At 45.7% G+C, this 16,366-nt stretch overlaps 2 protein-coding genes across 3 annotated transcripts; both read right to left on the bottom strand.

Annotated features, from left to right (window-relative positions):
• Positions 1–1,579: 1,579 nt before the first annotated feature.
• Positions 1,580–7,588, bottom strand: syt19 (synaptotagmin XIX; the record flags this gene model as incomplete). The annotated part of the gene is made up of 6 exons (XM_084451388.1): positions 1,580–1,948; positions 2,265–2,376; positions 3,920–4,042; positions 5,321–5,698; positions 5,782–5,840; positions 7,414–7,588. 6 exons carry the CDS (start codon positions 7,586–7,588, stop codon positions 1,641–1,643), a joined length of 1,155 nt encoding a protein of 384 aa, XP_084307514.1. The 3' UTR covers positions 1,580–1,640.
• Positions 7,589–8,870: 1,282 nt separating this feature from the next.
• On the bottom strand, positions 8,871–13,446 carry LOC311319860 (C-signal). 2 transcript variants are annotated; one of them, XM_084451484.1, is made up of 7 exons: positions 13,225–13,446; positions 13,000–13,051; positions 12,585–12,772; positions 11,809–11,973; positions 11,480–11,590; positions 10,112–10,238; positions 8,871–9,783 (listed from the first exon to the last, which is right to left on the bottom strand). In XM_084451484.1, the coding sequence occupies exons 1-6, from the start codon at positions 13,372–13,374 to the stop codon at positions 10,125–10,127; spliced, it is 780 nt and encodes a 259-aa protein (XP_084307610.1). In that variant the 5' UTR covers positions 13,375–13,446; the 3' UTR covers positions 8,871–9,783; positions 10,112–10,124. The 2 variants fall into 2 exon arrangements, with proteins under 2 accessions (XP_084307610.1, XP_084307609.1); XM_084451483.1 differs by having other exon boundaries at positions 8,871–10,238.
• Between the last annotated feature and the right edge of the window lie 2,920 nt (positions 13,447–16,366).

The following is a 16,366-nucleotide window of genomic DNA, read 5'->3' as shown; positions in this document are numbered from 1 at the left end:
TCTCAATCAGCTCTCCAGAACTAAAGGCCCTTGTCTCCTCACTCCCATCCTCCCCCTCTCTCTCCCCCCTCTCTCCCCCCTCTTACCCCTCAAGCGATCACGTCCTGTTTCGTCTTGTTTACTCTAAACGTCAGCTAGACAAAGGTCAGAACCAACGGGCAGAAACACATCCCAAGAATTTTTGAGAGTTTTTGCATTCGAATTGGCCACTCCATTTTCCTTTGTTTGATTGTGCTGTATGTTAAACCCCTCGTTGTAAAGAGCTGTAGTTTGGAATGGGGGGGGGGGGGGACAGTGGCTTCCTGTCCCGGTGCGCTCCTGTGTCCCTGCCTGACTCAGCATTCCAATCTGATGACATCACTCAAGGCCCCTCAGAGTTGGAGCCTCTCAGCCAATCCCTGAACGGTAAAACGGAATTCGTAGACCAGCGCGTGTTTTGGTCACCTAAAACACGTGCGCGCTCCTGTGTGCACGTACAGTAGAGTGTATGTGTGGAGGGAAACTGGTTATCTCTGGTGCACAGCAGCCTGGAATGTTGGTGGAGGAGGAGGGTGAGAGAAGGAGGGTGAGAGGAGGAGGGGGAGAGGAGGAGGGAGGGCATGGGAAGGCTGAGACCCCCCCCACCCCCCCACTGTCTGAGTACTTTGCTGGGTTTACTCAGATCCCAGTCCTAACCCCCAAACCTCCTTCCCAAACAGCCGATTGGCTGGTAGAGGGGGCAGGCCATGGCTGGGAACGGCCTTGGGAAAGTGACTAACAAGCAGTCTGTTAATCTGGCTTGCTCTCACCAGGCTGGGGGGGAAGGAGCAACGCCCATGTTTTGGGGAGAAGTTTGCAGTCTCTCACGCTGTCCTCTCTCTCACTGCTCACACACTGTCCTCTCTCTGATTGTCTTGTCCCTCGCTTATAAACTGTCTGATGATCGTTGGGTCGGCGGTTCGAATCCCGGCTCCTCCTGTGTTCACGTCGGAGTGTCCATGAGCAAAACACTGAACCCCAAATTGCTCCCAATGAGCAGGCTAGCGCCTTGCATGACATTTTCCGCCATTGGTGTGCGAATGTGTGTGTGAATGGGTGAATGAGAGGCCAATGCAAAGCACTGGATAAAAGCGCTATATAAGTGCAGTCCATTTACCATTTACTTTCCTTTTGGTGGTGGTTCCATTTGATGATGTGAAACTGACCAGAGTTGACTGTTGACATTCAAACCAAACACAGTACATGACAAAATATATATGACCAACACAATATCACCTGACCTGATCTAGTAAAAAGAGGAAGGAAGGAAGGAAGTCATGACCACATTCCAACTGTTATGTGGTGCTGTGACACAGGTGTGGCACGACTGAGCCCCGGTGTTACAGCGCCCTCATGTGGTAAACAGGGGTAGCTGCCAGAGAATGCACTAACAGTCAAACATCCCCAATATAAACTGCTTTAGTTCTTGTCAACTTGTCTATTCAAGGGAGATCAAAATGTGACTGGGTAAGAAGAGCTGCCTGTCATATGTCACAGCAAGTCCTTATTCATATACATCATCTACAACTCTTATGTTTTATATAATATCATACATTATGTCAATTTGCATTGAAACCCTCTGCTGGGTTTCAGTCCCGGTTGCCTTGGAGACACGCTGGCCGTCAGATCAACAGCTGATGCCACTGGGCCACCGGCTGGCGGATGGAGCGCATCATTAAGTTCCAGTGTTGGTCCTGGAAATCCGCTCCCTTCCCAAGAGTCATCTGACCGAGCAGACGGCGCGTGGACTTCCTGCCCTCCTGGCTCTGGTAGACGGACACCAGGATGGAACACTGCTGGAGGTCAGGTTCCGGCAGGGGGAAGGGGAGGACCTGGTTGAAGACGGTCCACTCTGCGTGGGCCTGGGCCGGGGTCTTGTGATGGCGCAGCTGGCTCCGGTTGCACTGGACGCTGACCCTGGCGGTCAGCACTACGCGCGCACATGCAAGAAACAAACACGCAACATGTTAACATCAAGCAAACACGTAACATGTTAACATCGTACCGCGTATGTTAGCGTCATATCACATGGGTACATCTGTGTTAGATAGATAGATAGATAAATCTTTATTTTTGTGTCACTCCTTAACAAACATTTCCATCACATTAGTACAAAAGTGCAATAATAAAAAGTCTGTGTTTGATCCACTGTGTGTGTGTGTGTTTAGGCGAGTTATGGAGTACCTCTGTGTGTGTTCGATCCACTGTGTGTGTGTGTGTGTGTGTTTAGGTGAGTTATGGAGTACCTCTGTGTGTGTTTGTGGGCGGGGGCAGGGTCCGGATCTTGAGAAGCCCCACCTCTAGTCTCTGACAGGTGGGCAGGAATCTCAGAGAGAGAAAGACGTCTCCTACCAGGTCCTGTACAACACACACTCACCAGATCAGGACCACACAGTAGCAACACACACACGCACGCACACGCACACACACTAGTCTGCTCTGCCAAAACTTTTGGAAAGTTTGCTTGTTGCAACATTTTTATTTGGGTTACTGACTCCACAAAAATGTGCTTTTGGTCAACAAGAAGTGTTTACCAAGTGAAGCCGAGCAGATGTTTTGTAGGCCTTCTGTTTGGAACGAATTTCGCTCCCATGCTACCGAAAAGAAAAGGGGATGATGACTATGTTTCTCCAACGCAGGATAAAAACAAATAAACGCCGGATAAAAACAAATAAAGTTGTGCTTAACATATCCAAAACAGTGATCATAATATTTGGTTCTAGTCATAAACTAGAATGTGATCCTAAACTGAATCTTCAGATATCAGGTCAACCTACAGTTTACTACAAAAGTAAAGAAAGCCAAGCTTCTGGGACTCTGGCTTGACTGTCTTGGTCTGATCACATTGACAAAACAGTATCTAGCATGGCAGAGCTGTTGCTATTACAAGAAAATGTGCACCATTTCTTCTACCCTCAGAGTTAATTGGTTGATCTAGTTCTTTGTCATTTGGATTATTGTTCGATGGAGTGGTCATCGGCTTCAACAGGTCTACTCAGACTGTTACAAGTAGCACAAAACAAGGCAGCTTCTAGACTTGTTCTGGGCTGTTCCTCTAGGTCTAATGTGGCTGATATGCATGCATGTCTTAAATGACTTAGTGTTGAGAAAAGGCTTTCGTGCTAACTTACTTATTTATATACATACCGTACTTATATATATATATTTCCATACAGTCATGCAAACCCTGACTCCTACATTAATTTTTAATAATATAAATTTTAGCTCAGATATTCATACCCAGTCCACTAGAGGGGGCTAGTACAGCGCTGATGACTTTACCCCCAACCAGTCCAACTACCTGAAAATATACAGGGCCATTGTGCCATAGAACTGTCTTCCAAGTAAGATGTGTTCTATCAAAGGCAATGCGTGTTTTAAAAAGAAACTCAGCTCCCACCTACATTCACATGTCCTATCCTGATGTTTGACTGGCATCCACTCGTCTTGTAGGCCAACTTCTTTTTTGTTTTGGTCTAATTCAATGATGTGTCAGTCACTGTGTTAACCTGATGATCATTTTAAGATCCATGTGTTGTGTCTGTCTGTCTTGGTTTTATATATATAAAAAATAAGAGTTTTTCTTGTTTTTATTTATTTTTCTTTTCTTATTATTTGTTATGATTATTCCTACCTTTGTTCTTATTCTACGTAATGTTTTAATGTTGTCTTGGACTCCAGGAACACTAGCTTGTCGTCTAGGAGCCCGCTAATGGGGATCCTTATAATAAACAAATAAACACACACACACACATGCAGTAGTACCATGTACAACAGTCCAGTAGATACTGTGTGTGTGTGTGTGCGTGTGTGTGTGTGCATGTGTGTGTGTGTGTGTGTGTGTGTGTGTGTGTGTGTGTGTGTGTGCGTGCGTGCGTGTGTGTGGTGTGTGTGCGTGTACCTTCTGAGGGGTTTCCAGGTCCTTCAGCAGCTCCAGGGGGTAAGAGGTCAAGGTGAGCTGACCCAGAGGGACCCTCACCTCCCCCATTGACTCGTGTCTGGAAAAGGCATCATAGTCCCTCACCTGGGCAGACAGGGGGGGGTGGACATTAAAAGGCATCATAGTCCCTCACCTGGGCAGACAGGGGGGGTGGACATTAAACACAGCTGCTGGAAATACTGTCCTCATGCTACTGGTCCACTGCAGTTAGTATGATGCAATTTACAGGTCAGTATGATGCACACTGTACTCTCCTGTAGCCTTTCTAAACCTCTGCTGTGATTGGACAGGGACTGGAGCTGTAACTCAGGCCTCCATATGAAATACTGTCTGAGTTTTCACATGATTATAGGAAAATTATTTAGTTACTCTCTCATTCTCACATTGATTGCTGGTGATAAGATTAATGTATTGTCATTGTGTTCAGTACAATCTATGGGTAATGTTAGAATTATCAAACATGCTATTCTTGTATTCTTTTTATTGATTGAAATGATGCAAGGTTTAATGACTAGTATAATCAAAGTTGATTGGGTTATAAGTCTACAGTATGTGCTGTCTCAAGTCCAGTAACAAGGCTCACTGACTTGAACTCAGGGTTCACTGCTTGGCCAACATATCCCCATCTTCTTATGAAATGACCTGAAACTCAACGCACTTGTAAATGAGGATGACCTCAATGTGTTTTAAGTATAAATAAAGGTTTGGAAAAAAAAAAAAAACATTATGTAAACAAAACTGCCGGATGTAGGAAACCACCCCAATACTGAACTTGAATATCAAACACATGGTCTGAATATAATGCATTACCATACCTTATTAGGATAGAATTTGGCCTTTGTTTGGGGTGGAGGGATTTACACTTTTATTTATTTGTTTGTTTATTTATGTATTTAATTAGTTAGTTAGTATAATATGAATGTTGAACATAGGTAAGGGTTAGGGTTACTTTTCTCACCGCATGCAGTTTTTGGGTTGACAATAAATCCATTTTAGTAAAGACCAGTAGAGGTCAGTTTGTTAAACATGAGAGAGAGAGAGACCAGTGGAGGGCGTGGCCAGTAGAGGCCAATATACCACACATTAGACCAGACCAGACGAGTAGAGACCAGAAGAGAGGAGTGCAGACCAGACCAGTAGAGACCAGAGAGAGGAGTGCAGACCAGGCCAGTAGAGACCAGAGAGAGGAGTGCAGACCAGACCAGTAGAGACCAGAGAGAGGAGTGCAGACCAGACCAGTAGAAACCAGAAGAGAGTGCAGACCAGACCAGTAGAGACCAGAGAGAGGAGTGCAGACCAGACCAGTAGAGACCAGAGAGAGGTGTGCAGACCAGACCAGTAGAGACCAGAAGAGAGTGGTACCTCCAGTCTGACGATGGTGTGAGCCAGCTCCTGCTGCTCCAGGCCGCAGGTGAACTGGTCTCCGAACGACGGGCTGAGGCTATCCTTCACCGCGCGGCTCTGCCACTCGTGCTCCACGCGCTGGAGCCTCCGCCCCTCCTCCGTAGGCCCTGCCCACAGCAGTCGCACCCACACGAAGGGGTGGAGCCTCTGGTTGGGGCCCCGCCCCCGCAGCCCCTGGGCCTGGAGCACCGTCACCACCAGCTGGGACTGCAGGCGGTCGTAGTACAGGGAGAACAGCAGGGAGCCCTGGACCTTCTCCTGCTGCGCCTCCTCGCCGGGCTCCGCGGGGGGCGGCCAGCCCAGAGAAAGCTGGCTGCTCCACCTCCGCGCCTCCACCTGTGAACAGGAGTTCAAGGGAGTTCAAGTTCAAGTTCAGAGCCGCTGTGATGAATTCTTGGCGTTTTCAGAGTTTTTCTGACCGTGTAGTTTGGCGGGTACGAGTAGTAGGTCCTCAGCTCTGTGGAGGCATCAGGCGGCCCTGAAGCATCGGAGGAATGAAGAAGGTTGGTACACAGGGTGTAGTTAAATCCACAGGTGGGTTTACCAAGCGTTTCTCCTCTTTGTCCCCCACCTGGCGACAGCCGAAGGGGGGGGGGACTTTAGGTTGGCTGGTGTCATGTCGTGAGTGAGTCAGTGAGTGTGTGAATCAGTGAGTGAGTGAGTGAGTGAGTGAGTGAGTGAGTGAGTGAGTCAGTGAGTGAGTGAGTGAGTCAGTCAGTCCCCCCGTAGTACCAGAACCCACTACAAAAGGGGCGCCTTTCCAATGCATTTTTCCATTGACAAGTACATTTAGATTTTTACATCAAATACTATGCTTGGTGTCTCAGTATAGTCTCAGACAGGTTTACTCAGGAAACCATGTACTTTCTACATCCGCAGAGAGTAGAGCTTGAGGTGTTTAGTAGAGCTAGATATGTCTGTATTTCAACGTTCATTATAGGACTTTAGACCATACAGGTGCATGGACTTGTTTGCCCACTAGATGGAGACGTTATTGTACTTTTATTCACTCTAACATGGTTTGTAGAGAGCTTACTTTGGTCAATCATTGATACACATGATGTGATATTAGTAGCGCTAGATATGTCTGTATTTCAACATTCATTATAGGACTTTTGACCATAAAGGTGCATGGACTTGTTTAACAGCTAGTGAATGTTGCAACCAAGGGTCACGCCTCTCAATTCCAGATTGCCGGCATGTATATAAAATCACACATTATGCTGTCTTTCTTTGGTTCATTATAAACAAACAAAACCAGAAAATTGAGGGTATTCTACAGGGCAATATAGTGGGATCTCTGTATAAAAAACACCTAGTGAGAAGCAGGGGGCTTGATACCACAAGGGAACATGCATAATGGGTGGGGGACAACATGTTTACATGTGTACAGTACTTGTTGGTTAATACAGTCGATCTGAAAACAGGTGAGTAAACTCTCAGCCTCATCTTAAAGAGGTGGGTAAACTGAGTTTACTTGGGTTTACCCTCCACTACACTCCACAACAAGGTTAAGCTAGAATAACCTTTCAGAACACTGTACAAACCAGTTATCTCGCATTGTATTCTATTTCCTCATAGAGACAGAGAGAGAGAGAGAGAGAGAGAAAGACTATACAGTATGTGTGTGTGCATGCATGCGAGTGGGTGTATGTATGTGTGTGTGTGTGTGTGTGTGTGTGTGTGTGTGTGTGTGTGCATGCGTGCGAGTGGGTGTATGTATGTGTGTGTGTGTGTGTGTGTGTGCATGCGTGCGAGTGGGTGTATGTGTGTGTGTGTGTGTGTGTGCATGCATGCGAGTGGGTGTATGTATGTATGTATGTGTGTGTGTGCATGCGTGCGAGTGGGTGTATGCATGTGTGTGTGTGTGTGTGTGTGCATGCGTGCGAGTGGGTGTATGTATGTGTGTGTGTGTGTGTGTGTGTGTGTGTGTGTGTGTGCGTGCGAGTGGGTGTATGTATGTGTGTGTGTGTGTGTGTGCGCATGCGTGCGAGTGGGTGTATGTATGTGTGTGTGTGTGTGTGTGTGTGCGCATGCGTGCATATGTCTACCAGGGTCCTGGAGCGTGTACGTGCGTAAGCAGCAGCGGATGGTCTGCCATAGCAGGATGCCCAGAGCCAGCAGGAGGAGGGCCACTGAGATGAACAGAATGCACAGCTTCGCCCCCTCTGAGAAGGGCAGGCGCAGCTCGTCCTCAGACACATCCAGACCGGCGAGGAAGATCATTACTCTGCCTGGAACCTCTCTGCAGAAACAGAAGAGCCGTATCATACGCCTGCAGTCCTATATCACTTCTGATAAAGACAGTAGTCAAATGATGTGTTGCTGCTGCATGCAAATCCCGTGTAAAACTGGACGGCGGATGAAAACTAGCCTTGGCTAATCCTGGTACATTCACTAATGTAGGCTACACTGTCCCTGACAAATAAACAATAAACGGACAGGGAAGAAGGCTGGTGAAGTCTGGTAGGTTGTGTCTGGACAGTCTCCCCATTCTCCTCCTGTCTATTGATAGCAGAGTAACCTCCAGGCCCTGGTCAAGTCCTACACCCCCGCCCGACCACTTCGCACTTCGTCAGAGGCCCCTGCAGCTGATCAGTCCTGGCCCCACAGTGGTGGAACGAACTTCCCACTGACGTCAGGACAGCGGATCTTTCGCTGCAGGCTGAAAACTCGCACATATTTCGCTGCAGGCTGAAAACTCACTGCACTGACTTACTTTATTGACCGCCTACGTTGAACGCACTTATTGTACACCGCTTTGGATAAAAAGCGCCTGCTAAATGGCTGGAATGGAATGAGATCACAGTGAATGCGTTGGTTTCACTGCAGTCCTCGGTCCTTGTGTGGACGTCTGTCTAACAGTCCTCACGTTATCCATACAGTCAGTGACTCACCACAGGCAAACTTTCTAATACTCCAGTCAGACAGACAGGTTTAGGTAACCCTACAAAACTATCACTTTCACTGTATGAACAGCGAAAAAGAGAAATTAACTAAAATTCTCTAGCACTTTCACTGTATAAACAGAGAAAAAGATAAATTAACTAGTATTCTGAGTGAGAGCGCTTACCTTCCGAGTGTGTTCACCTCTCCTGTTTAGACGTGCTCTGCGTCAGTAATCACCTGTTCTCCTGCCTGGCTGGACCAACAGGTCTTGTTGGCTGGAAGATGTCAAAACTGGCAGCCTCTCTGACGGCAAGGCTATCTCTCACAACTATCAGGTTAATAATAGACGACGGACAAGAAAAGCAGACAGAAAAACAGACAAGTCCAACTTTCCAACCGCTCCCCGGGTAATTACTAAGTTAATCTTATCCTACGCGTGGACGGCATTCCAAGAGAGGCATGAGGAAGCAAACTTGCGGAAAGGAACAAAACTCAGCGAACAGCAGCAGTATGACGACAATGAGAGAACAGTTAGATTATATCTTTATTAGTCCAAACTTTACATCGGCTTTCACAACCTTAGCCCGCATCAGCAACACTCTAGAAACACATCAGGGGGAACAACACAATGTATGCTGTTGACTCTGAGGAAGACACTTTGTCGAAACGTCAGTCTGTCCACCTGCAATAAACGCTACATGAGTGCACCAGTGTTTTGCTTTGGGTAGTCTATTTGAAGTGCCCAGGTAAAAAGCTTTTCCTATACAGTATGTTGTCCTTGACTGTTGAGCACAAAACCCTTCTATTCTAAACCTGGCTGAAGCACGTTGGTCTAAACCTATTTGGACTTCTATTAGGCTACAGCATGTGCCTCGGTCAGCGGTACAACAGCAAGATGGCATGTCTCACAGTCTGCCCTGTGGAGAATGAATGACTTGTGCTCTGCCACATGATAATATAGTTTTCTCCACATTACATTTACATTAGTCATTTCGAAGACGCTTTATCCAAAGCGACTAACTGCATTTCACCTAGGTAGTCAGTGTAGGCCTACTACTACTCGCCAGAACTCACAAGTGCATTTCCTTTCTAAACAAGCGACTAATAGCATAATCAGCCATTCCACAGTCTATATGACTGTCAGAGGTCTAACTGTCGTAGTCTTGCTGGATGAACTGAGGTAGTCGATACCAGACGCCGGCTCTACCTCTGACAGGTCTACAGCTGACTGTCCAGTCAGACATGAACAGGCAGTCACACCATTTTAACCAAGGAGGGAAAGAAGCGCTGCCTGTATGGGTCCAAGGTGGCTTAATTGGAGGCGGGTGCTCTATAGTGGGGTGGGTAAAAGTAAATGCAAAAAAAAAAAAATCCAGGGAGTTGTGGAGGACACCCAAGGATAAAAAAACTAATAGGCACACCGTCTTCCAATAAATGTGAAGGTTTTAATGTGAGAGAGCAGAGGGCACCAAAGGACCGACGCGTATCGACACGCAGGTCTTCATCAAGGTCTAGCAAACGATGCAGTCAGTCTGCACGAAATAGCAGAGAACAGTGCAATCAATAAAATCATAAACAGCCGCTGTGCTTAGGCTGTTGCATATGTAAGCAGCCAGAAGGGGGCGCTAAAGGCCGAAATGACGTTATTTCTATGGGGCAGCTTAACTATACAACAGCAGAGATGCGCAAAAACAATAGAAACATAAGAAACATGGAGGCACACAGGCCTATAATCTAGGCGGGATGGTATACCTAAATGTATAGGGCAAGACAAGTATACAGACATAAACACATGACACCATTTAGCTTTACAAAGTCCAAGTGCAAACATGTCCAATCTGATCAATAACTAATCAGTACCCCTGATCATTTGTCACCACGGCAGCGGCTCTCCTGTGTAGTTTAGGAACGACCCATGATCCTTTTCAGTCAGACCTCCAATCACAGACAGGACCGAAGAAACGCTCTCCTCTGCACTCAAGGGAGCCTGGGAAGAGAGACCGTTACTATACTAACACAATCATCACGGCTGTTTCAGTAACCATGGTTAGACAACTGCTGATAACCTTTCTGAATAGTTATGCTGATAATTGTCTTCTCTTCAATTATTTTCTCTTCAAAACAAAAATATATGCCTACACTTCATATCTAAATACCACAAAACAGACAGCAAAGAAAAAGAAACATCCAAACCAGCACCAAAATAAGCACCAAACCAACAAACAGCGCAGCTTACTGAAGGAACACAACTAATCAGGAAGCTGAGTGGATAAATGAGGCCTACAGACGAATAACCATATATGTGCCAAAAAACAAGACAGGTCCAGGCACGCGAAGGAGGTATAATTAGTTATAAAGTGACTGGACCTGTCTTCTTTTTATCATTGATTTTTTTCCCTCGGCCCATAGCATCTAGAATAGCCTCTTTACTTACCACTCCTTTGAGCACCTGGGTATCTTCTCTTTTTTAAACCATATATGTGCGTTTGGTTGAGTGAGTTTGGGTGAGTTTTTGTGGGAGAACTTGACCATTAACAGATGTACAGACCATCCTAATAATATTTAATGTGAATGATATACATAGCTTGTAACGTCATCTATGTAGTGCTATGCATTTAACCCTCTTCGGGTGTAAAAGTCATAGGACACCGATTACAAAACGGTAAACACCTGTAGGCTAAATATATGGCACGTGTATGGCACATACAGTCATCCGAACTTCAATACTTCGCCGCATATTGTGGGGAGAGCAGCAACGAAAGCGGCAGCGAAGTTTTAGAGGAGCGTTCGGACCACTCCAAAGCACCTCCTTATTCAGTGTTGCACAATAGCTGCCAGGAGCAGTAATCCGCTATAAGCCCCCCTTTGTATATTGTGTATATTGTACATCGTATTGTATTGTGTAGGCTATATTGACATAGGCTGGGTTTCCCGATAAAGAACCTTCTTAAGGAACCCTTCTTAAGCAACCCTTTGCATGGGAGTTAAGAAGTACTTTGGAGTTAAGAAGCTTCTTAACTCAGTTAAGTGCTTCTTAACTCGTTCTGGAAACCCGGCCATAGTCAATAGCAGCAGTGCTTTACTGCCCCTAGTGGTTGCGGGTTGTAATAATAATTTTTCCGCCGCTGCCACTGTCATTGTTGCTCTTCCTACGAGGTACTGATGTTCGGATGACTGTATATATGGTTCTTCGTCTGCAGGCTTCAAATGTGTGTGGGTGTGGCTTACCTCAGGCCCGCCCATGTCCGTCCGTACCCAACCAGGATGCAGCGCCATGCAGAGGATTCCATCCCCTTCCAGGTCCACCGCCATGCACCTGGTCACCATGTTCAGGGCGCTCTGTCGCAACGCACGAACACGTGGTGAATACACGACACAGTATGTACACACAACAACAATACAACACACACCGAAATGTCATGACACAACACAAGACAAAACATGTATAATCACATAACACAAAAACAAAATAATACAACAAACACGGTCCCACGCAACACAATAGATGCCTACTGCGTACAATGTACAATGAAATGCTTGCCCAGTCGTTACTGTACCTTGGAGGTTCTGTAGGGGTACCACCTGAAGTTGCTGGGGGCCATGTCGCCCCAGTTGAGTTCCACAGAACCCAGCAGTCCTGACATGTTAATGACAGCTGCCCGGTGAATGCCCATGCCCTGTCCCCCCCGGGCAGCTGCTCGCCTGAGCAAGGGCAGCAGAGCCTGGCAGGGATGAACATGTGTTACACATCTAGACCAGCTATATCTATCCACTACATACCCTGGCAGGGATGAACACATGTTACACATCTAGACTAGCTATATCTATCCACTACATACCCTGGCAGAGATGAACATGTGTTACACATCTAGACTAGCTATATCTATCCACTACAACACATGTTACACATCTAGACTAGCTATATCTATCCACTACATACCCTGGCAGGGATGAACACGTGTTACACATCTAGACCAGCTATATCTATCCACTACATACCCTGGCAGAGATGAACACATGTTCAGTATCTAGACCAGCTATATCTATCCACTACATACCCTGGCAGAGACAAACACGTTACGTAGTACTAGTATCTAGACCAGCTATATCCACTATATAGCTTGGCAGAGACAAACAGCTAGATCATCTACAGCTATACTGTGTCAACTTAGGGTTAGGCATGTTGATGTAGATAAAGATGACATATCTTTATCTATATCAATATTGTAAAATACATCACAACAGCTACATCAGGAGTTTCTATGTTAATGAATGTATTGTATATCTATATAATGTATATGTATAATATATATTTGTGATGAGGGACCAGAACCTTGGTGATCATGAGTGGAGACACGGAGTTTGTGTGAAAGTTCTCCATCATCTTATCAGCGGTGACGGTCTCAAAGTCGGCCGGCACATTGATCCCGGCGTTGTTGATCAGACAGTTTAGGCCATCTTCCTGAACCAGCGCACCCACTTCCTGTGCGGCCCTCTCAATACTCTCCTGGTTGACCACATCTGGACCACAGCCACAATGAAAGTCAATACAGCGCACACACACACACACACACACACACACACACACACACAGGGCGCACACACAGGGCGCACACACACACACACACACACACACACACACACACACACACACACACACACAGGGCGCACACACACACAGGGCGCACACACACACACAGGACACACACTCTCTCACACACATACATTCAGCATACCCACTCACATACCCAAGGTGATAATGTGGATGTTGGGGTGTTTCCCTGCCAGCTTCTGTAGTTCCTGTAAGTGTACAGATCAGACTTTTCTAAACAGGGTGTAGCCTAGAGTAGGCTATAGCTGAACACCTGGCTAGCTATACAATAGCCTACATGTAGGATATGAGCTAAATCAACCAATAGGGGCCTACATGTAGCCTACGTAAGGTTGTTTTAGCAAGCTGCAGAGCAGGTTACCTGCGCGCCGCCCGGGTTCCTGGCCGTGGCTATAATTCGGGCCGGTGAGTTGCCCCCCGTCGCGAGGCTCTCCACTATCTGTAGACCGAGGCCTCGACTGGCACCCGTTATCATTACCGTCCGGCAATTTCTAAAAATGGCGGAAGCCATGGTTAAAATCTGTAAATATGGCCTATGTTGTGTATCGGACCCAGTATCCTGAAAGCTCAGCCCAGATCAAGACTATCGTACTTGTAGGCTAAATCTGACTGGGGTAAAGTTGGTTTCACGTTCGACATTCGTCAGACATTCATATTCGGAATTTTAGGGACCGTGGAGAAAGTACAATCATAATCAGGAAAAAAATCAACAACTCTGCCAATATTGGACAGACACCACAAACCACTTGCAAATTAATCAAAATCAATAAATCAATTAAACCAATATTTAATGTGGTTAGGATCAATAACTGCCAATTTTGGCAGTTATTGATAAAAAAACTTGATTGAATATCTGTCAGATTGATTAATAAATTGTTATTTAATATTTTCAGAAAATCTAAAGGTTCCATAGATAGATATTGATTAGTAGAATAATTCAGAAGTGGTTTGAGGTGTCTGTGCGCAGAATTGGCAAAGTTATTGATAAATAACTTGATCGAATATCTGTCTGATTGATGAATAAATTGGTAATCAATAATTAACCGCTGACAGGCAGCACGCTATGTTCTAGGACCTTTCACAGTCGATAGGGAGTTTCAAACTGTAGGAGAGCTACTTTAGTAGGCTAGCTGTTGTCCGTACACTAGACCAGATAACACAGTAGGCTACGTAAATAGCGCCGCATACCTAGGTCTGGGTCTTATTTCCAGTCAATTGCGCTGTCGAGTCCTGACAGCAGATGGCAGTATTGCTCCCTGATCCTTCTCTCAGTAGGACGGTACAGTTCTATCAATAAGTAGAGTTCTGATCACGTGAGTGTAATGCTGCTGCGCTGTTGGAAATATTATAAGATGTTTAGCAGGATCTGCTTTTGATAACTGACGGAATTAACCTGACCACTACGTTGTATGGTTGTTTCTATTAAAAACAATTGCTCACAGGCTGTTCGAACACTTGAAATAACCATCTGTCTGACAAAGCCATGGCAGCTTCATGCAGGGTATTTGCACTAATGTAGTCAGGTGTGACTTGAGGGCTGCAGAGCTGTCAGTACTAACATCTGTCCTCACCCTTGGCCTCTTCACTCTTCCATCTTCTCCTACACTCCTTTTTTCTTCCCTCCTCTGATATTGCTCAAATTAATTTGCATTAAATGTTTTATTTGTATTCAGAGCACCTTAGCCAAACTATTGGGATTGAGTCAGCATAGTACAGTTATAGTAAAGTTACTTGACTGGTGTTCAGGTTGTGTTGGTGGTTGGTGGTTAGGGGTGGGTGTTTGGTGTTCCTCCGTATAAGGTAGTTTCAGGGTGGGAGGATCTCTATTTAAAGACATCATGAATAATATAGGATTCAGGTGTTAATAAAACATTAGCCTTTTCTTCCTGTGTGCATAAAGGTGGTTGGATGTACAGTATCTGCATGGTGTGAGGTGTATACTAACTTACAGTAGGCTATGCGTATATTGTCTGTGTTGTTTTCATGTGAGGTGGTGTGTAGACATGGCAACAAATCTCCTGTAATGGACAATAACGGAGATCTAATCTATCTGTGGTCACTCTCATTACCCAACATGCCTTGCATCAGACATCCGGGTGAATACCAGAAAAAAAGCATTCTTTATTTGTGATGCAGCATGACTCAAACACACGCGCAGTAATGGCCGACACATCAGCTCTCCTAGGAGAGGGATGAGCATGTCGGCCGGGTGTACAGAACAGAACACATCCTCATTTCTGAGTGTATGGGATGAAACCAATATTTCCCCTCCATTTCCGGTTGAAATTATGATGATTAATTGATAAGGATTTGTAGCTGTTCTGAGATGCTGCTGGTTGACTGCTACATTATTGAACTACTTTTAAAAGCATCCCCACTCAGTCAGAGACTGTTTTAATAGAGCGAACTCCCCCCAGCTCAGAGAAACAGCCGTTCGCTACCACAGGGAGAGAGAGAGGAAGAGAAGAGACAGAAGGCTTAGAGAGGGAGAGGAAGATGGTAAGTGACAAAGCGATGATGTGTTCAGTTAGGTCAACATCTTACAGGAATATCTCAGTCTAGAGGAATCCCTCCCACAATTCCTATATCCTGTAATAGATAAATTCAAATAAGTGTATTCTCTGTTCAAAGACATTGTCATAGGAAATCTTCCTTTTATCCATACTGCCTTATGTGATATACAATAGAACAGCTGTCTCCTGTTTGCCCTGATAACCCCTTCCACAGAACTTCAAAGGTTTATGGCAGGAGACCCCCGGGGTCCTCCCTCCTTCATCTTTAACGTACAGTTCAGCTGTTCACCCTCAGAACCAGCCTCCTCTCATATCATTGGTTAGTGGAGGTTTGCATACAGTATGTATGTATGGGTTGGACCCACAGTGTTTATAATCCTCTGTTTTGAGGATAACCATTGCTCTTGGTGGAACTTGTCTCCCTCAGAGTAAACTCTAATTTCGTATAAAAGTAACCAGCTTGGGCTTACAAAGATGAACCTTGTCATTCTTGACTACTCCTTTCTTAATTATTAGAATAAATCCACGACAACCCCCTTGACAGAATACCTCCCGTGTGTGTGTGTGTGTGTGTGTGTGTGTGTTGTGTTGTGTCATTCAGTTGACAGGTTCACGCTGAGGCGCAGCTAAAAGAACGGTAGTTTCGGAGACTGAGGTGAGGCTGGCTTCCTACGTTTTATTTCAGACTAGACTTCAACACACCAGAAATGAGACAGGATGACACTTCGCAAGCAAATACATGGAATAGACAGGGTGAGGGGACAGAAGAGAGGAGAATGTTTTCATGAGTCAATAATCACGAAATAAAACAGATGATCCCGATGGTCTGTGATCTTGTAGTTTTATACAGGAGGACGCAGCCTCAGGGATCGGGATTCAATCGATCAGAGGTTATAATGGGTGTGGCCTGCACATGCACCTGTAACAGTCGCCAGGCAGCGTTAGTTGGGCGTGGTCTGGGGTTGGACGGCGGAGGATGATGGGAAGGTT

The sequence above is a fragment of the Borostomias antarcticus genome (assembly GCF_949987555.1).
Source record: "Borostomias antarcticus genome assembly, chromosome: 16".
Classification (NCBI taxonomy): Eukaryota; Metazoa; Chordata; class Actinopteri; order Stomiiformes; family Stomiidae; genus Borostomias; species Borostomias antarcticus.
Note: the sequence above shows the minus strand (reverse complement) of the source record. Positions and strands in the feature narration are given on the sequence as shown.